Below are 23000 nucleotides of genomic sequence, written 5' to 3' on the forward strand. Positions count from 1 at the left end.
GCCGGCCTGCTTGCTCAAGGGATAAATTGAATCTTGACCCTCAGGTCAAAATGTGTGGCAAATCCTGTGTCTAGGTGAGACATGACCTTTATTTATTTTAAGATATATATCTATTTGGGTGGTATGGTGGCCATTATTTCACTTTTTTGTAGAATTTTAACAACAATTTTTAAACATTTACAAAAAAAGCTGATTCTTCTTTTTAATTCATGAATAGGGCTTAAGTGGTTAAATAAAATGCAGTTCAGTTTATGTGCATGCACTTTTTTAATATATATTATTGCTTGTTCATTGTATAATTAGTAGAACTTTAATTAAATCCAACATTTCAAGATTTTGCCCTTTTTATTTCTTTCTTACAAAACATTGGTAATCGGTGGTGTAGTTGTCTCCAAAATCGGGATAATTGGCCTAAAACCTATGCATCATCGGTTGGGTTCTACCATCCTCCTAGCAGCTGGAGGTGGAGGAGGTAGCCAGCAAATTCTCAGTAGTCTCAGTAGCAGCAGGTAAGATTTCTTCTGCTCTCCCCGCTCCATTTATACCCTTTACAGCCTTCCCAGCCTCCCTCAAGACACCAAGGACGTCCCAGGAAGGAGGCAGCATGTGGCGGGTGAACACCAGACGTGCCAGCAAGGAGGCTGAGGGAATGATCAGCAAGGTTAGCAACGTTATCAAAGACCTGAAGGGAAAATACTGGTGTATGTCCCCTGTTAACTCATCCTCCCTCCAACCGGGAAACATCAGGACAGGGGGGATGTAGAGTAGAGGCTCCCCGCTCAGAAATCTCAGAACAGTCCCCAGGAAGTAGCCGGTGGCCGCACCGTATCCGTTAGCGAAGGGACAATGTACGACACAGATGATCTGCGGGAAGATTGTGCAGTACATCAGGTCTGCACTCATCAGCCAGAAAGCCAGGGCGCCTTCCCCAGTTAAGGCCACACCGGTGCCAGCCAAGCCCACCAGCAGCACACTTAGGCGGATCACCCATGCATACTCCCTCTCTGATGCCTTGAGAGAGAAAAAGACTTGTTATTACAAAATTACGACATAGATGCAATATTAAATCTAAGTATTTGCTTTATGACTGTGTCTTAATGACGATGCAGATCAGTGTTGGCCGCTCCTTCTTGTGCCTAATACTGAATTTATGCCCCGTCGTATGGCGGTGTGGCATGCAGAAAATAGCAAATCTACAAGCTCATAATGCATTGTGGATGAGCTTGTAGATCTGCTATTTTCAGCGTGTGACACCATCATACGACAAAGTATACATCACACTTAAAACTCTGCTCTCAGAAGTGTTTATACTTGTTCACTGATAAGGTCCCAAATGTGTTTCTTTAATTCAATAAAGCTGCAATCCATAACTTTCATATCCTACCCGGGATTCAAACAAGATCAAAAGAAGTCACCAACACACCTGAACTTGTGAAAGAGGAGGTCAGACAGATGACACAGTTTCACGCAAATTGCTCAGAAATCCTGGGTTTAAGTGTTTTTCAAACTGCTCAATATGGCTGCAAATCTAAGGGCGGAGCTTACTGGTCAAATTGATAGATGTATTCCTCATGAGTCAAGGCACATGTGTAAGCAAGTTTCATGGCTGTTGGCCAAACGAGGCATGACTTATGCTTGTTTAAAGTTTGCATTTAAAAAGAAATGCTATAGCGCCCCCCTTTGGCCAATTGAAGTAAGATTGGTTTCCGTGATATTTGGAATGACCCTCTATATTACTGCAAAGTTTCAAAGAAATGTGAGTCTGCATGTATGTGTTAGGGGCAGATGAATAATTGTCATAAAACTGCAATATTCATTGGCTCATAAAAGCTTCTTTTTTTCACTTATGGAAATGCCGCCACTAACGTTTTGTCGGCATAGGTCCAAAGTTCATGTGTAAAGAGTTTCGTGCAGATTGCTCAAAAATCCCAGGAGGAGATAGATTTTAACTGCTTTTCATATAATTCAAAATTGTGGGAGATCTAAAGGTCAAAAGTAAGACCACGAAAGTTGTTAGGCATGAGAAGATGCATGTGTGTATTGAAGTTTCATGAATGTAGGTTAAACAGGGCATGAGTTGTACCTGTTCAAAGTTGGCATTTTTCAATTGAGTGCTATAGCGCCACCTTTTGACAAATGACTGTGAGATTTGTTTCTTGGTCGTTTTTCATGACATCTACCATATGGCCGAGTTTTGTAAAAAGCGTATGCACGGTTAGGCCTTGACAGAAAAAACGGCGGAAGAATAATAATGAACGTGTAGAGATGCAAAGAGGGTCGACGGCCCTTTGACCTTGGCCCCTCAAAAAAAAGAAGCTATGCACACTGTAGCTCCCTTAAAGGACGACTACAATGTTTGTCTACACAGACATATTGTGTCTCAGTGGAGGGCTGTGGACAGTTCAGAAACCCGCCTAGCAGTGACATCATTGATGGGGAATCCAAGCTACTGTAATAGAAACTGCAGGCTTTCTAATCCTGGAAAGTTAGCATTTTCTCGCATTAAAAAAAATAAACAAAATAAAGATGATGTCACTAGTAGGCAGGTTTCTGAAGTGTCCTCAGCTCTCCTATGAGACACAGATTATTATTTGTTTTACCATATTATCATGAGCATTATTGAGGCCCAATTATATGAAGATAGGTTGAAAATGGGTGAAGTCGTCCTTTGAGTGACTTTAGCGTGTAGCGTGCCATACCTTGCGCGTGAAAATTACTGGCCACGCGCCGTCCTACCCCGTGTGGCCTCCACGACACCATTGATGATGATGAATCCATGGAGTCCATAAATCATACTATTCTATTACTGTTCCAATGCTAAAATCCTCATTCGGGTTCACCTCCATCCCAATAGATTTTGAGAGTAGAAATACTATGATTAGCCTTAGTAAACTGGACAGCTAGACTGGACTGAGTAGAAATACTATGATTAGCCTTTGTAAAGTGGACAGCTAGGCTGGACCGAGTAGAAATACTATGATTAGCCTTAGTAAAGTGGACAGCTAAACTGGACTGAGTAGAAATACCATGATTAGTTAGCCTTAGTAAAGTGGACAGCTAGAATGGACTGGATGCATCATAGGTACAAAGGGCATTCCTGTGTTCAGTGATCCTGCTATTCAGGGCTCTCAAGGTCACAGGGACATTTATGCATACATATTACATTGTTATAGGCATTCTTCCCTGTAACACCTTTTTTCCCTTGGAATTTCATGCAATAGCTCTTGTCAACCAGTGGTCCTACCCAACTACACGCACCATGTCTCAATAGAAGAGCAGATCCAACCACTGCAATTGTGTTGGTTATATTGTATTAACATACGGAATTGTCAAAATAACGTTTTATTCACAACATAATGTATGGATTGCAGCTTTAATGGAGCACCCATCTGCTATCACACCAAAATCTCTTTTGCGTAGCTGAAAGCCCTACAGGTCCTCTGTGCTTATCACAACAACGGTTTAGCATTACTTGGCAGGATGCAAAGTGATATACAGTAGTCACTGCTATATACATGAAGACACATGAACACAAGCAGGCGCAAACATGCAGAGACACATAGTTACATATGGTTATAGTACACGTAAAGCAAAGTTTCCAACCTGTTTCCTGAGGTAGCTTTTGTAGATATTCTGAGTGAACATGGATGCAGAAGAAAGCATGACAGAGTCTACGGAGGACATGACGGCTGCAGTCAATGCCCCAATGACCAGCACATGCACCCAGGACGGGGCGAGGTTGTGCAGGACCAGTGGAAGCACATTCCCTGCCTCCCCTCGCTCAAACGGAGTTGGAAGACCATACTGTGTCAGGTTCCAGTCTGAAAGGGGGAACCGGACAACCAAAGTGATGAGAAGATGAACTTGAAAAAAACATGTTTTTTTTTCTTATAGTCAGTCAGTGGACCAGCAGAGGGCAGCCCAATGACAAATATTTCATTAATCAGCAAGATGGCAACAATTAGGAACAGGATCAATCAATCTTTAAAGGTTTCATGACATTCAGTTTTACAACACATTAAAAGTCCTTATCGTGGTCCTTCAAAATTTTAACTGAAAAATCCACTCCAGTGATCCATGGCAGGTATTTTTCTCTCTGATTTCTAAAGCCTTTTCAACTGCAATGAAAAAAAATATTTGCCTGCGGGTTTCCCTATCCCAAAGGAGGAAAGGATAGGGAAGGGGAGCGGCAGGGAGGAGAGGGGGTGGTATTAATGGACTATGACGTCAAAGTCCAGGGTGCAATCCTAGCACTTCTTAAGTGTGGGACACACTCCTACACTGGTAAAAAAAGGGCTGGGTTTGGTAAAAAAGTGTCTGTGTGTGGGAAAAGGGGGGTGGGTTTGCTAAAAAAGGGTCCGGAACGCGTCATCATTGGTTGTCCGTCCCCCGATTGGTTGTGATATTGCCCTGACAACCAACAACAACCAATCAAACCCATGACTGTCCCTTCAGGCTATAGAATATATCCTCCTGTTATCCTCCTGGAGATGGTTCCATAACATGCTAGTAGCACCTCCCCGTTTCACTTCAAACACAGATGGACACACACACACACACACACACACACACACACACACACACACACACACACACACACACACACATACACACTTGGAAAACTGCAGTGGCATCATCAGAGTGTGTTGAACACTTCTCCATCACCGATGAACTTCAACCTGGTGTGCACTTTCTCCATTTACGGCCCTACATCTACATACACGTTCAAATTTCAAATATAAAGTGCTTACCTCATGGCCACAGACGTTATAATTATGTACGGTTCCTCAAAAGTATCTGTTTATTCCGTGTTGTTCAATAAACAGCATTTTAATCCGATTGACGGCTATTTCCTCATGGAGTTAGAATGTATCAGAGTGCAATACACCTCCCAACCGATAGGGTCGCTTAGTTGAAAGCATGGAGACAATTTGGAGAAAGAGGCCACTGATCGGATTACAATGCTTTTTATTGAACACTACGGAAGACACGGGTACTTCTGAGGGCCCGTACATATTTGTAACATCCGTGGCCATGGGGTAAGCACTTTATATTTGAAACCTGTAGATGTACGGTTTGTAATGGATAATGTGCAAAAACCAGGTTGAAGTTCAGCCATGACGGTGGTGACGGACAATGCAATCGTGTTTCCACAGTATGTGCGTGTTGCATTTTTGAGTGAATGAATCGAGTTATAGGAATGCGCTTTAGCCCCGCCCTCCTATAAATAAGAACTGAAGTGAACGCCCCCTTTCTACCAGAGAGAGAGAGGGAGAGAGAGAGAGAGACACACTCAGGGAGTTGCAGCAGCCATGGGAGCAGCCACGCAGTCTGAGCTCTCTGGGGCCGCACTGTCTGGAAACGGCAAACGGAAGACTCGCCCCAAAAAACGTCCCCCATGACGCCCCACAACCCCATTTCTTTCGCAGACAAGCGGTTCTTGTATTAGGTTTTCTTGTATTCTTGTATTTGTTTTACTGAGGTTAAGTTTAGGAGTAAGGTTAGGTTTTGGCACCATGAGGTAACGTTTAGGAATAAGGTTATGTTTAGTTTAGCCATAATTTACTGAGGTTACGTTTAGGAATACCAGTCGGATTTTCCCGGGGGCGACTGTGTTTTGGGCAGAGCGTTAGTTACATCGGTATATAGTGTCCAAGCGGCTCAGAAAGAGTTTTCGCGCAACATAATTCCATTGCTCAGGAAATAAACAACGGATTACAATAATATAACATTCCCTATAATCAGTAACATAGAGGTCAAGGAAAAACCTTTGCCCTAAATTTTTCACATCTGCCTTTTATAGCGCCACCAGGAGGCCGACTTATGTAAAACACATGTTTTTATATTACTCTTTCCGATTTTATCCAAATGTCACGCAAATCGGTACACGATTGTGTGATCAAGACGGATGTGTATCATTTTTCATATTCCATCCTGATTGGCTAAGATTGACATCTAAGGTTCAGTAGTGCAGTAGTGGCTTGTTTTGAACAAAATGCCTCAAATCATGAACGCAGCGTCCGATTGTGGTCAAACTTTGCACGCACATTCACACTATGTTGAGGAACAAATGCCACCCTTTTAACTATTTTAACGCCATTGACTCGAAAACGCGTCAATTGCTACTTAATCCACCCACGCCATCTGTGTCTGTGATCGCGATCGCGCTGTTCTGTTTGTTTTTCACAATCAGATACTGTTTTTGTTTTTTTCACACTCACCCGGATCTGGATTCATGACGCAGATTCCGTTTCCAGTTTCCGGTTCTCTTTTCTAGGCATTTTAGGCGAGAATAGGGAAAAACACGTTTTTTCACACGGTATAAAAAACGAACGGAGAGCTCTAGTTCTATTTTCTTTTGTCTGGATGACGAACAGTCATCGTCGTCGTGTATCACATCGTACTGAAGGCCGATCGCCGATCTGCGAAAACATCACATCATGGGACATTCTGCATAATGAGTAGCCTACTTTCTAGTTTTGGTACTTTAAGTACATTTAGATTACAATATTTTTTTAATTTTGTGTGTGTAGAGACACTACACACACACACACACACACACACACACACACACACACACACACGCACACGGTGCAAGGGGAAACACGCTCGCGCGCAGGAAGGGAGAAGCAGCAAGCGGCTATGAATAGCTCTGTGTTCATGAAGCTGCCCACACATGCGCAGTTTGCAAACGGGCGAAAAAATTGCAACCTAACTGCGACCTAACTGCGGCACGTCCGCGCATGGGCAGATATGCCGATTGTATTATAGGATTCCCAGACTTTTCCCATCTCATGATGACAAAAGCTCAGTGTAGTGGGAATATAGGGGCAGACACGTGCAAATAAAAACAGTATTTAGATTAGTGGTGGACACAACACATTTATGTGGAATAGTTATTGTGAAAATATGCCATTGAAAAATGATTTCCAAAATCCTACAGAGTGTTTAAAGCTGCAATCTCAAACTTATAAACATTATTTGAACCAATCTGTATTGTGGAGTATGTTGATTCTATATAACTAGTACATCTACAGTGGTTGGAGGAGGTCCTCCTATACTCTTCCATTGATGGAAGTGAAGTTTGGAATTAATTAGTTGACGTTTGGAAATATGAGTCAAATAGGACCATGGCCAGACTGGGAAGTGAAGTGAAAAATAAAATGAATCTGAGAGAATCAGTCTGGACTCCAGGCTAGGTTGACGAGTGCTATTGCTTGAAGCTCATGAAGGTCAATATTCTCCCCTGGCCAAGCAGGCGATCTGTCCTAGCTCAGCGGTAGACATTCGGTCTCATGCAGGAGATCAGGGTTCGAATCCTGGGTAGGACAGAAGTTACGGATTGCAGCTTTAACAGTGTGTGCAAGTTGTGTGTTTGTAAAGTACCTGCAACAACCACTGCTCCTATGATGACTGAGGGAATCCCCATGATCAGGAAGATGATCAATGATGCAAAACACGTGATTCGGGCCTGAGCAGGTGATGCAGCAGAAAGGACCCTCTGATAGAAGCACTGGAAGCACAGTCCTCCCAGGGACTGCACACACGCACGCACGCACGCACGCACGCACGCACGCACGCACGCACACACACACACACACACACACACACACACACACACACACACACACACCCACACATTACTATACTTGTGAGGAGATCAAAATATTAGTCAATAGAGTAGCAGTGCCTGAAAACCAGCACGTACGCTTCAAATAAAGTTGTACCGTCTGAACACCAGCCCCCACACATCAAATACAGTAGTACCGCCTGAATACCAGCACCCACACATGAAATAGAGTACTACTGCCTGAATACCAGAGCCCACACATCAAATAGAGTACTGCCTGAATACCAGCATAAACTTATCAAACAGAGCAGGCATCACTTACTCACGCTGGGTGTGATTTTTTCTGCCACTAACGAGGAATGTGCCAGGGTGTGCACATGAGGTTCCACACAGCTGAGTTAATACACCAGAGACTGGGGTTAAGCCAAATAAAATACAAGGTCTCTGCCTGACATGGCGGATGTGTAAACACAGATGCACACTGTACATGAATAGGATTTGGGGTAAAACAACAACTAACCAATAAGAGGAATTCATCGATCCATTTTCCAACATCCTCCGTCTTGAGCTCCCCCATCCAGGGCGGTGAGTGTAAAGGTGTGAGTGTCACATTAGATGATGATGGTTGGAGAATTACAAAGGCAACACACAGCCACTGGGAAAGGCAAGATAAAACAGAACAAGGAAATAGTTCAACAAAAACAATTATGTTCACCACCAGTGAAGAGATGCACCTCCAATGCTATCGGGGATGGGGGATGGATCATGGAGGTTGCCTTAACCACTTTACAAAATGTATCTATAATAGTATTAATGTAAATGTAAAATGTACCAAAACTTGCTACACTATTTAAAAAATATATATATATATTTCCCAAACTATTTCCAAAAGATTTACATCTGCATTGCAGATGTACTGCGGAAACAAGACAGCGCACCTTGACCAATATGAAAACATTACATTGCGTACTGTATGTTATAACATCAATACACATGAATGACAAAAAGTGTACACGTGAGCCTATATGCATGGCAATAAGTGCATGGCAAAGGGTGTATTTTTGCCTAGCAAAAACGTTTGTGTTGGATGTGAATAGTTTGTAGTAGTTACAACTACAACTTATATAATTTATCTGACGCTTGCTCCAGTCTAATTGCCCACTCTACAATCATCAGCAGTACTGAACATTGTTAAGGTTACAATACAGCAGGATATTATTGCATGTCTTCCATAAACATCACATGCCATATGAACACTCATTGGCCATGTTCCTCAAAGAGATGCTGCGTAGGGACTTACAATACATATATTGTGTGTGTGTGTGTGTGTGTGTGTGTGTGTGTGTGTGTGTGTGTGTGTGTGTGTGTGTGTGTGTGTATATATATATATATATATATATATATATATATATATATATATATATATATATATATATATATATATATGTGTGTGGCAACTATGCGCAATGTAGTTTCACATACAAATGTGAATCTTTTGATCACCTGTTACTCGGCAGATGTAAAGTCAAGGGTATTATTACATTGTATCTCAACCAATGTCATTGTCACAAAACCTTGAGTAGAGATGGGATTTACGGCTCTTTTAAGGGAGGGATGTGTTAACCAATGAAAAGTATTAAAAAGCGCCTTTGACAAAACCTCCCTCCTCAAACTGTCCGTCAAAACCATGCAACTCCCCCCCTCTCCTCTCCTGCTGCCGTTGCACAGCACAGCGCAGAGCGCACTGCGCAGTGAGTGAACATAGACAGAGGAGAAGCAGCACATAAACAAACTAAACGGCAGGGTTTTTCTCCCCGTAGTCTGTTAAAACTATGCAGTGTACCTGTTTATCAAACTTAGCACTGACGCTAATGTTATGAAAACAAGTAATTCTATTTCTAAAATCTATGAAGTATTTAATGAGGAGAGCAATGTGACAATAAATGAGTTCAGAACATTTCTCTCGCTAGTTCTAGGCAAACTCCAACTCTGTGAACCCCTCTTTGCAGACGTTATTGTAATATTTAAAGTCCTGTTTATTATTGTAGGCCTATATAATAGTGTCATGAAGCATCAGGGCATTAATTCACACGTTGTGATGCATTGTGAGCTTGGAGATCCATTGTTAGCCTTTAGGAATTTAGCCCCATTTGAAACCTCTCCCTCAACAGGGATTGGAGCTATTTTCAGAGATTTGTGTTCGGACAAAACTCCTAACTCCCTTGAGCTGGATTTGGGTAAAGTGGTGATAATATAATGACACATGCAAGTAACTGACAATATATAAAGTCACTATACCAACTTTGATGAGGCTGTACTGCTTTGTTTTAAAAATATCCAGATGTAATTTTTTTTTCCTTGCCCCCCCCCCAAATATCATTTATGAAAAGGCTACTGGTGTTTTGTTGTAGGAGATTATCTGGCACGTATCTCTTATGGAAGAGAAATTGTATCATGAGTGATTGTATCAGTCAGTCTCCCTGTATCTGAAAAGTACACATGTTAAAAATACATGGGCAGCTATCTATATATAAAAATAAAAAAATCAGCAACACAATGTTATACAGTTGGGGTCCCTGCTTCATCTCTCTGTCAGCTTTTTCTGACAAGCATAATAAACAATAATAAATGCAAACAAATTAAAACAAAAATACTTTCTTTCTTACTTGTTAGATTTAAATTATGATATTATATAACATACATTAGCCACTAATAGTTCTATTTACGGATGCACCAAATGGAAAATTCTTGGCCGAAACCGAATGCCGAATAATAAGAAACACTTGGCCGAAAACCGAATACCGAAAGGCCGAAAATGATTCATTTTTAAAGAGGTGGTGCATGTTGCACTTTTTTTGTCTTTCATGTGTCTATGAGGTTGATAGAACTTCATTAAGCCCCCTGGTGGTGTTTTTATGGTGTGTTATGTCTTCTCTGACTATTTTGAGTTTCTTCCTGGAGGCTGAAACCTTGAGGGTCAAACGTGCCAATAGAAAAACAGCACTTTAATGACACAGTAGAAATATACCCTCCCCCTCATTATCATAACACAACAGGTGTGGGCATGAGGAGGAGGAGGGACTAGGACAGGAGGCGGAGGGACTGGTTCAGGTGGGAGGTGCTAATGTGAGAACCAGGTATGGGGCATCGCAGTTCCCGCCCACTTCCTGGTTCCACTTCAAAATACTCAATGCATTTTTCCCATTGATCATGATTCACCAGGACCCTGGATGGCTTGATTCTAGGCTTAAATTAATTGATATCAATATTTTTGGAAATGTCAATGGGAAAAATGCATTGAGTATTTTGCAGTGGAACCCGGAAGTGGCCGCAACTGCGATGCCCTATACTTAATGAACTGGAGGCGTGTCCACATACAAACATAATTTTAACACTTTCTGTACACTTTTTTGAAAAAAATCTTCCTCCTAGTATAACCATAATACCTGAACAGGGGGTCCCCAGCAAAGTGTGTTAATATAGCATCACAATAAATTTTAACCACTTCAACCTTTTATACTTTGGCTATTCAAACATACTAAAATCTTTGCTTCTGGGGGTCCCTGGAACAAAATATTCCAAAGTAGCCAAATACATATCAATTTGGGGGTCCCTGGCATGAAAAAGTTTGAGAAGCACTGCGTTAGGCTATTCAATATTTGTTTTAATTTCTTGAACTAATATTTCTTTATTTTTTAATAATTCAACTGTATGGCAAATAATGGCATGCTAATGTTTTGAGACATATTGTATTGTATTACTGCACAATAGTAAATACATAATTCTACACAATAAATACATTTGTTTTAAATAACTAATCTCAATATGGACCCATGATGAGGTTTTGCCATAATTATGTAGCACTACAACAGAGGCACAGACATGACAGCAATGCTACAATTATTTTTAAATATAAAAAAAAAAAAAATCATTTTCGGCCTGAAACCTTGGCAAACATAATTAATCAAATAAAACAGATACATGTTTACAGGTGAAACGCAAACAAAAAACACCGGGAAGATACAAGTTGGAATGTCGTCTGTGTGGAGCATGTTTATGGACATAATCTGCGGGGACAGACGGTATAAACTCGGCGAAATGTTTTCTGTCTGTCTGCAACACAGAGCAGAATGCACGCGACGCAGCTCGTCTGTGATTACTCTGTTGGGGCAGGGGGAGCAGGAGCTGACTGACACACATGGCTAATCTGAATGCCACAGTGATGTTAACAATAAATGAGCTACTGGTCCAGTATGGGTCTGAGATAGCTCTGAATCATAGCCTAGACTAGAGTGGACAGAGCTAGGTCTGAGACCCGGTCAGACCGGGTCTAATACATTTGAATTATCCGTGTTTGTTTCGGAACGGGCCCAGCTAGCCTTAGACATTAAGCTTCACACAACAAACATCAGCACCACACTGCTGTTTGTCCAAAACACACAATATCTCCTCTCCCACCGATGTCATGTGTTCATCAGGAGCTCTCTAGTGCCTCTGTCTCTGTCTCTGGCTGAAATGGGGCTGTCTCTCTCTCTCTCTCTCTCTCTCTCTCTCTCTCTCTCTCTCTCTCTCTCTCTCTCTCTCTCTGACGTTGAATTGTGGGCGTTCACTTCGTGTAAGTTTTATAGGGGGGCGGGGCTGAAGCGAATTCCTTTAGACCGATCCACTGGAGTGGGGTTACACCCACTCAAAAATGTTGAAAATATCCGAGTACAGTTACGAGTAAACTTAAGGATCTTGCTCATGCAGGGACACCTCGACATATTGCCATGGCCGGAAATTGAACCTAAGACCTTAAGGCTCTCCACCCATTCAGCTATGACATTCATGTACCGTACCTATAGGGACCCAAACCCCCAACCCCGTACCTATAGGGACCCAACCCCCCAACCCCAGGGGCCCCTGTGAATTGCACTTCCCAATACTCTCAGAGAAGCCCCCACCCTCCTAACCTTCAAAACCGCCATCAAAACCCACCTCTTCAATATGGCTTTCCCCAGCTAACCCCCCCCCCCCCCCCCCCTCCCCTCTCTTCATTCCAGTGTTTTTATTGACTTTATTCCTTAGTTTTAGCCTTTTCTTAGAGTTTTTTCCCCTAAAAAAGTAGTTTTTCTTGGTTTTCTCATGCCCCACATGTAAAGTGTCTTTGGGTACTTAGAAAAGGGCTATATAGATTTGAGATATTATTATTATTATTATTATTATTATCATTATTATTATTATTATTATTATTATTATTATTATTATTATTATTATTATTATTATTATTATTATTATTATTATTATGACTGCTCTCACCAGACTGATGAAGATGAACAACAGCTGGATGACATTGGTGTGGGCCACTGAGTAAAGGCCTCCCAGCAGTGTGTAGGTGATAGCAACACCTGCAGACATGATGATGGCGTAGGACGAATGTAGATCAAGAATCACACTAACTGTCCCACCTGTAAAAACACACAATACACACGTGTCTATAAGCCATTAAACTCTAGTGTCCCAAGTCTGCACATGTCATAATACTGTAGGTGAAGCAACCACGAAAATAGGCAACTTTCAGCGAAGATAGCAGATTTACAACCTCACATGCCTCCCCCCCCCCTCTACTACGACAACCCTGTGCGTGTGATGACGTGATGTCCGTGAGGGCAGAGGTCACGGAGAATATTCCATTATTTTTCAAAGGTACAGTAAAATCGCTCTTTTTCTCTGGAAGTGGGGTAACAATATTACACTATCACTCTGGCAGTCAAAGAGTTAAGAGCTCCGGCCGAGCCCCCCCCCTCTCTCCTCACATACTTTTCAGTCCATGCAAGGGATGAATGTCAATAAGAGTGGAATGTCAACATAAACAGTGGAACAGAAGCAAAATACAGCCAGAGGGATGTGTCTTTCTGTGTGTGTATATATATATATATATATATATATATATATATATATATATATATATATATATATATATATATATATATATATATATATATATATATATATATATATATATATATATATGTGTGTGTGTGTGTGTGTGTGTGTGTGTGTGTGTGTGTGTGTGTGTGTGTGTGTGTGTGTGTGTGTGTGTGTGTGTGTGTGGGTGGGTGGGTGGGTGGGTGTGTGTGTGTGTGTGTGTATATATATATATATATATATTATCATTTAATTTAATTACAGGGACAGAGCTCTCAGCTCTGTACCTGTTTTGATATTGGCAGTATTCTGTCACTTCTTCTTCTTCTTCTTCTTCTGCCACTTTTCGCAGTTCTGGCTGAACCGTGCAGTCGCTTTTTACGAAACTCGGCCATATGGTAGATGGTCATGAAAAACGATCAAAAAATAATTCTCACAATCTTTCGTCCAAAGGTGGCGCTATAGCACTCAATTGAAAATGCCAACTTTGAACAGGAACAACTCATGCCCTGTTTGAACTACAGCCAAGAAACCCTCTGACTTTTGACCTCTGACCTTTAGATCTCCCACCATTTTGAATTATATGAAAAACAGTCATTGGCTCCTAACTTCTGCATTTTTTCACTTATGGAAAATCCGCTCCCATCATTATGTCGGCAGAGGTCCAAAGTTCAAGTGTTAAACGTTTCGTGCAGATTGCTCCAAAATCCTAGAATTCCATAGATTTTAACTATTGCAGTTTTATGAAAATTATTCATCTGCGCCTAAAACATACATGCAGACTCACATTTCTTTGAAACTTTGCAGAAATGTACAGGGTCATTCCAAATATCACTGAAACCAATCTTACTCCAATTGGCCAAAGGGGGGCGCTAAAGCATTTTTTTTTGAAAATGCAGACTTTAAACAGGCATAAGTCATGCCTCGTTTGGCCTAAAGTCGTGAAACTTGCTTACACATGTGCCTTGACTCATGAGGAACACATCTATCGCTTTGACCAGTAAGCTCCGCCCTTAGATTGTCCGCAATTTTGAGCAGTTTGAAAAACACTTAAACCCAGGATTTTTCAGCTATTTGCGTGAAACTGTATCATCTGTGTGATCTCCTTTTTCACAGTTTCTTGTCTGTTGGTCCAATGGCGTCTCCCTTAAATGAGTGCCTCACAATCGTCAGTTCAAGCCTCACTTGCAGACTTCATTTCAGTTGAATTGCAAACAACATGACTGTATCAATGAATACATGTGCAAATGGTAAAGATAACCTGAAATGCATATTTGAGAGTACGTTTTTCAACGTATGACATACTTCATTCTGAAAATAGCCGATCTACAATCTCAAAACCTTTCATATAGCAACGTGTTTCTGAGCTTGTAGATCGGCTGCTTTCACTGTTTTCGGTTGCGAGGAGACATACAATTTCTCTATTGGTAAATGGTTTGTGAACGAGTGATCTTAGTATTGGCTTGGTTCATGACAGAAGGCAAGAGTTTATGATCTTCAACAGACAACATTAGCCTGGACAAAACTATAGCACTATAGGTAGTGTTGCAGCCTATTAGTCCGAAGGTTGAGAGTTCGATTCCTGTTAATGGCAATAGGTTGAGATGTCCAATCAATCCATTCTGTTTTCATCTCTATCTCTCATCAATCTATTCCGTTTCCATGTCTCTCTTCAATCTATTCCGTTTCCATGGCGCTCTCTCTCTCTCTCTCTCGCTCTCTCTCTCATCAATCTATTCCGTTTCCATGTCTCTCTCTCTCTCTCTCTCTCTCTCTCTCTCTCTCTCTCTCTCTCTCTCTCTCTCTCTCTCTCTCTCTAGTTTCCATGTCTGGCCCTGTATTATCGCTGCTTGCAGCTATATTTTAATTTATTTTTTTTATTTTTTAAATTCAGGCTCAAAGTTACCTAGTCTGCCTTTAAGGCTTACAAGTCTGTTTACATTCTCTGTGAAACAAGTGTTGTGATTGGTCGAAAAAGATTGTTTCCGGGGGAAGTGCATACGATGGAAGTCCCGCCACTATAGATACTCTCTGCATTAGGTCGTGACCAGGCTTTTCTCCTCGGAAAAGGCTGGGAACGAGGCTATGACTGACCCAAGGCGGCCAGGGTGCCGGCCACCCACAGAATGTCACTGAGCAGACTGGGAATCAGAAGGGCTGTGGTGATTGCGTTGCCATAGCGATGCTGAAATGGATCCATCATCGTCACGTAGCGCTGAGACCTCATTTGTTTAGCAAAGAACAAGCCTCCTGTTGGGACACAACATGAAGGTTATGGGGGGGGGGGGGGGGGGTTCCACAGAAGACAGTGAAGTGACAACATTACTGCATCAAGAGTAACAACCAACTGCACTGTAAAAAACTGGTCAAACATTGGTCAAATAAACCTGTGAAAATAGACAGTTTACAAGCTGTGAGCTTGTAGAGCTGCTATTGTCACAATATTTATCTGTGGAACCGAGGAAACAAAATTAATGCCTCAACTCCTTCCAAGTGCTTGTCAGGGTGGGGGGTCCCCAGTTCCAATATGATTATTTTGGGGGGTTTCCCAGTTTAAATATGATCATTTTTGGAGTCCCCAGTTATATGATTATTTGTCCAAATGTTCAAAAATCTTCCCACCAATGTTGTACCCAAATCCCATTTTAATGAAGTTGAGGGCATAATAAACAGGATGTTGTAGTGTGTTTTGTGTTTTAAAAAAAAATAATACATATATATTGAACGTGATTTCCAAGTCTGTTACATCACAGGCTTAAATCTCAGCTCTACCCCGGACTACAATGGACTACAGTTGAAAATGGATAGAATATACATGCTGCTTCTTACCAATGAGGAAGGTCATCACATATGAAATGGGCCCTAAGGCCCAGATAACGCCACGAGAGGGAGTGTAGACGGCCTCAGCTGTACCCATGATGTAGCCTCCTCCAACCCAGGTGGCTGATGATGAAAATAAAGCAGTTAAAGAGCTGGTGCCATGTTTTTGCACTTTTTCTGTTTTTCATGTGTCTATGAGGTTGATAGAACTTCATTAAGCCCCCCGGTGGTGGTTTTATGGTGTTTTATGTCTTCTCTGACTATTTGGAGTTTCTTCCTGGAGGCTGAAACCTTGAGGGTCAAATGTGCCAATAGAGAAACAGCGCTTTAGTGACATAGTAAAAACATACCCTCCCCCTCATTATCATAACACAACAGGTGTGGGCATGAGGAGGATGAGGGACTAGGACAGGTGGGTGGTGCTAAGGTGGTGGAGAAGGTGCTAAGGTGAGAACCTGGTATACTTAATGAACTGGAGGCGTGTCCACATAAAAACATAATTTTAACAATTTCTGTACACTTTTTTGAAAAAAATCTTCCTCCTAGTATAACCATAGTACCTGATGATTATGTTTTGGGGGGGGGGGGGGGGGTGTCACTGAAAATCACGGCACCCCGTCTTTAACACAGTTAACTTAGTCACACATACACATGAACACACATGAAAACACACACACACACACACACACACACACACACACACACACACACACACACACACACACACACACACACACACACACACACACACACACACACACACACACACACACACACACACACACACACACACACACACACACACACACACACACACACACACACACACACACACACACACACACACACACACACACACACACACACAAACTTAGATTGACACTTGCACACAAATTGTTGCTGTCGAGCAGAATCCTTGTACTATATGTTCAAAAAACGTTACATTTCAGTAAATGGAAAAAAGATAATAACTTGTGTTCCAATGGATCCAATGTAGTAGAGCCACAAGCTCTTAATACTTTTCATTGGTTAAATCAATGGAACCACTTTCAACCTGGTGTCCCTATTTTGGGCATGTCATATAGGCAAAATGTTTCACACATTTTCAAGTAGCAAATCTACAAGCTCACAACCTATTGCATCTTTTCAGTACTTTTGCACAACGCTGTCATACAACAATGTACAAAGTATGGAATTAATTTGATTTTAATTAAAAGATGAAATGGAGATAAAAGGACCCCTTATTTATCAATGGAACGTAGAAACCAGCTTAAATTCAAGCCCAGGAATGAGTTTACGCTCACGCCCATGTGGGATTTATCAAGCAATCCTATACAGCAAATACTAGCGTACATTTGGTCTGAGCTTTGATAAATCTGACGGCAGAAACCGTCATTTAAATAACACGCCCTTAAATATTCTTAAATATATGCCCCCCCCCCCCCTCCTCGAACTGTTCATTGTCTCCGCCAGGCCAAAGGCATGGCGAGAGAGTATGTTTTACCCCCTGTCCGTCCGTCCGTGTGTCCGTCCGTCCGTCCGTCCGTCCGTCCGTCCGTCCGTCCGTCCGTCCGTCCGTCCGTCCGTCCGTCCGTCCATCCGTCCTTATGTCTGCGAGCAGCTAATCTCCGTCACCGTTTGCCCGGTCGCTGTGAAACTGCGCACACACACTCCCTGGATGCCACAGCAGAACCTCTGCCCCAAATTTTTCACATGGGCCCGTCATAGCGCCACCAGGTGGCCAATTTGTGCAAAACCCATTTTTGGATATTACTAATAGAGATTTTATTCAAACGTCACGCAAATCGGTACACAGTATCTCTGTAGTCATGTGATCAACACGGATCTGTCCGATTTCCCATATTCCATCCTCCTTGTCTAAGGTTGGCTTCCAAAGTTTACAGGATTGGTCCGTTTTGAACAAAATGCCTCAAATCATGAACGCAGCATGCGATTTCCGTGAAATTGTGCACGCGCATTCCCACAATGCCAAGGAACAAATGCCACTTCAAAACTTTCAAATCAGCCTCATGGTGGCGCTATAACAAGCAGATTAACGTTTTTACTTATAACTGCACCGATCTGCGTGAAACTTTGCACGCACACTCCCTAGAGGCCAAGGAACAACCTTTGCCCTGCATTTTTCACATCTGACTTTTAGAGCGCCACTTTTGGCCGACTTTTGGAAAACACATTTTTTGCTCTTACTCCTTCTGATTCTGAAAGATTCTGAAAGACCACGCAAATACGTACCCAGTATCTCTACAGTCATGTCATCAAGACGGATGTGTCCGATATTTCATATTCCATCTTAATTGGCTAACATTGACTTTGCAATCCGTTTGCAGGATAGGTCCGTTTTGAACAAAATGCCTCAAATCATGAACGCAGTGTGTGATTGCCGTGTAATTGCACACGCACATTCCCACTAAGCCGAGGAACAAATGCCACCCTTTTCACATTGGCCTGTTATAGCGCCACCAGCAGTCTAATTTAACAAAACACATTTTTGGAACAAAATGCCTCAAATCATGAACGTAGTGTCCGATTGCCGTGAAAGGCCTAAAAAGAAATGGCACCCTTTTCACATTGGCATATTATAGCGCCACCAGGAGGCCACAGTAACCAACCTGACCTGGCGGAGACTTGTGCTCCGAGGAGCACTTTTTCTAGTTGTACTAGGGTGACCAGATCCAAACAGGGCCAATGAGGGACAGATGAACCCGTTCCGCGGGACATCGCGGGACTCATGCACGCGCGCGCAGCGCGCGTGCATGAGGACCCCCCCCCGCGCGCGCGCGAATTTTTTTTGCGGTTCTGGGCGGATTGGGTTAGTTTTTTACCAGTTTTTGGTTACTTTATTTCGGTTTTAGGGTTAGGATTCGGTTTAGGTTAGGGTTATGTTATTTAATTCTTATTTTTGCCTGATTTGACCGATTTATTATCAAAAAAATTGAACACAATTAAAACTTTTTTTTTTTTGCAAAAAGTGGGGGGTATGAAATCTTCTCTGTAATAGGAGTATGATAATAATAACTATAATAGAACTACTATGCAAATAAAAACTTGGATCTGATGGATAGGGTTCTGTGCAGACTGCAGTCAATTTAGAAACACTTGGTTGGACCCTACCTGCTCGTATAGTGTCACTGTTGGCAGGTCCATTGCTCCTAACATTATCAGAATGGCTGGGCAGCTGCTAAATCCTCTGATCTCTGATGACCATAACATTCTCCTCTTCAATACCTTCGGTTTACCCCCCAACTTGGAAGCAAGCACCAGGAGGTTGTTTGTTTATAATTATTCACAACGTGGTCACTGGTCGTTAGTTTGAGTCCTGGCGGGGTCTATTACTTTTTTTTTCTTTTTCCTCGGTAGCTTTCACTGTTTTAAAATACTTGCTTAAATATGCACACTTTGCAGCTTTTGCACAGATAGCTCTTGTATCCTCTTATATGTTGTTGAGCTGCTGATTATTTTCTTTCCGACTTGTATTCCACCAGCAACACGTGATTTAATTCACTGCTCGTTCACAAAAACGCGGCCGCGGCCGCCTCGTCCAAAGAAAAACACTCGCCCCGGGTATATCTGGCGGCCTCGGTCGGCGAAAAACATAGGGGCGAGTGTGTTTTGGGGCGAGTGTTTTAATTGGGGCAGCGTTCTCCTCTCGAGTCTCGACAGACACACACACACACACACACACACACACACACACACACACACACTCACACTCGGCTCGCCCCCTGATGACAGGCTCCACTGCTCCGCTGCGCTGCGCACAGCCAGTTAATTGATAAAATCAAGATTTTAAACGCATATTTGAAAACTGGAGCCTATCAATCAAAATGCGGGACAGCGTCTCAATTTGCGGGACGCTTGAAAAGTCACTGAAATGCGGGACTGTCCCGCACAAAACGGGACATATGGTCACCCTAAGTTGAACATATTTCTTGTTTTTCATACCAGTAACATGTAAGCTGATTGTATGATGTTCTGCATAGTAGTGTACAGTATATCTGTCTGTTTTCTTAAATGTCATCATGATCTGAGTGCGTGGGGATCTCTTTTTAAATAAGCCGTTGTACTTTTATGGGCGATCCAGTTTAGACCTTGTATTGTTAACTGTACTTTCATGTACCTTGTCCATGTCTTTCTAAATAAAATACTTCAATCAATCAAACATAATTGCCTTCAAATAACATTAACGAGCGGCAGCTTGACACAGACCCCTCTGGAGTGCTGTCACTGGAGTTTGTCTCATTTCTCTCCAAAAGCCCTTGAATATGATTAAGGATTACTGTGATTATGGTAAATTTACCATAATCACATTATGGTAAAGCAATCATGTATTCCCTCTGAGTCACAGGCTGCCGTGAAGCGACGTTAATGAGAGATTAACAATGCAGTCATAATCTGAACGTTTGTGGAATGATTGAAGAGTGAATATATAAACATTAATGGATGAAGGCTGGTGTGTGCTGGGATGGTTATAACTCCGATCTCCCGTGGCCCAAATAAATCCACAGCGTGAAGATCACCTGCGCTGGGCACAGGTTTGGAGGTTCAGGTTTTTATCCATAAGGTTGCACACAACTCCAGAGGACGTAGCTTTTGTATATAAGTTTGGTGACCTCACTGTCCATGAGAAGATTTACAGTGGCGCCTGTCCCGACTCCCGAAAATGCTCTTGCATAAGCGCTCGTATAGCCTAGGTCTGAGCCAGATCCGCAATCTTATCTGAATGACTGTTAAAGCACTTGTTTAAATGGGTGAATGATTAAGCACCTAACTTATAACATTGCATATAGGCTGTGTTAGATTGTTTCCATATCACTTGATTTGAATTGCTTGTCATTGTCACTTGGAAATAGATTAGGCGTGCATGTCCAGGGCCGGACTGGGACTGAAATTCGGCCATTGCATTTTGGCCCAGACCGGCCCACCACAACCGGCGAGCAGATAGCAGACACTCTACCACAATTTTCCGCGCACGCGCGTGGCCGACCCCCCCAGCCACAAGCCATATCTCCTAGCCTTCCCAATTGTCAGGCTCACCCGCCGCCTATGGGGCCAATCATGTGATGTCTCTCTCAGCTCTGTGAGCCGGTGCTACTGAAGGATTGGCCCTCTCCACTTAGAGGCCACCCAGCCCAAACATTACCGTAACTAATAATTGGGCCGCACAACCCGGAAATTACCGTAATGATCCTAAAACAGGAGCAAAAAAAAAAACTGCTGTTTTTGAAACATTTGGAAATCTTGAACAATTGTGAAAAGTTTCAATAATTGTGAAACGTTTCCCTGGATTAGCTTTTCAGATTGGGGTCGGCGTTCACATCAATTTGGGGGTCCTTGAAATGAAAAGGTTTGTGAATCCCTGATCTATGACATATGCATCAAATTGTATTTTCTCACCTGTCATTGTGAAGATGCCAATATAAATGTTGATGTTGCGTCCCCCTATCATGGTGACTTCACTTTTGGATCCCACACATTTCTTCTCCTCCCTCATGGATTTCCTAGAAGCCCAGACCCCCATCGCCAGGATCAAGGCATAGAAGACCAACACTGCTACCAACCCAGCTATGTTTAGAGCCATCGTGAAACTGTAACACACAAATGCAAGCAGACAGGATGTCTAACATATTGAAATGTTCTTGAGCAATATCTCTAACTGCTCCTGCCGCTGCCATCGGGTGAGTCTAATGATACAACGTATTATTTATCAAGGAAATGTCATAATTAATGCTGGAAAATGCTTTCCCCTCAGGGGCAAAAGGACCATAGTGTCTGGAAAATGCATGGGACTGTTGCTAAACTGCACTGAATCAAAAGTAAATAACTGTTATTTTTATATAAACTTCTCATATCAGTTGTTTTTTTTCCCCCAGCCTATGGGACTCTACTTACTTGCCTCAGTAACCGAGAACCCGCGATGGATTTCAGAAAAGGGGCTTCATGTTCTCATGTTTTTTCATTTAATAAATTATAATAATTTTGTAGGGTCTTAAAAGTCCTTAAATTGTCACTTAATTATCTGTCCCGACCCACAGGTTGAGAACCACTGCTCTAATCTACCCCCTCCTTCTGTGTGTGTCCACAGAGAACTCCTTTTGAGCCGAGAAGTGCTTTGGACCCCCTCACAGACACCTGGGGGTCCCCAGACCTTCAAAACATTGGCATGCACTTTAGCTTTTTTTCTCTCTCTTTAGCTTTTTCTCTCTCTCTTTGGCTTCCTGTCCTTATGTCTACAAACGTATAATGTATGTACAAGCAAGTGATGTATAATATCAGTATCATAAAAATAGATGAAGATCAGATAACCTTATTTGGTCTGAAATCCAGAAGATTTGTTGATCAAGCTGGGAGATGGAGCCTCATTGTCAAAAAGTCCAAGTGTGATCAAGGACACACTTGCCCCTGTAGTTATAGTTCCAGTCTGCGTAATGTTTCACAGACAGATGAAATGAGATGAAATGACAAACTGTTTGATGAGTTTCATCAAACAGGTTTGTTTGCACCACCCGTGTTTAATGACATGCAATCATGCATCAGTCAATAATGGTCCAGTGTGTGCTACTGACAGACAGGGAACGTTCCGCACCAGAACGTTTTAATCACAACATGTTTTTATTTTTTTAACCTTACAGGGAACGTTCTGCGCCATAAAGTTTAATGCATATACAATACAATGTTTTTACAC

At 42.2% G+C, this 23000-nt stretch overlaps 1 protein-coding gene across 1 annotated transcript; it reads right to left on the reverse strand.

Annotated features, from left to right (window-relative positions):
* Nucleotides 1-450: 450 nt before the first annotated feature.
* LOC311054524 (high-affinity choline transporter 1-like) lies at nucleotides 451-21896 on the reverse strand (the record flags this gene model as incomplete). The annotated part of the gene is made up of 8 exons (XM_084070538.1): nucleotides 451-1011; nucleotides 3604-3821; nucleotides 7387-7537; nucleotides 8091-8225; nucleotides 12869-13017; nucleotides 15572-15727; nucleotides 16307-16420; nucleotides 21713-21896. 8 exons carry the CDS (start codon nucleotides 21894-21896, stop codon nucleotides 451-453), a joined length of 1668 nt encoding a protein of 555 aa, XP_083926664.1.
* Nucleotides 21897-23000: the final 1104 nt, after the last annotated feature.

Source organism: Gymnoscopelus microlampas (genome assembly GCF_963454915.1).
Source record: "Gymnoscopelus microlampas genome assembly, chromosome: 11".
In the NCBI taxonomy this organism is placed as follows: Eukaryota; Metazoa; Chordata; class Actinopteri; order Myctophiformes; family Myctophidae; genus Gymnoscopelus; species Gymnoscopelus microlampas.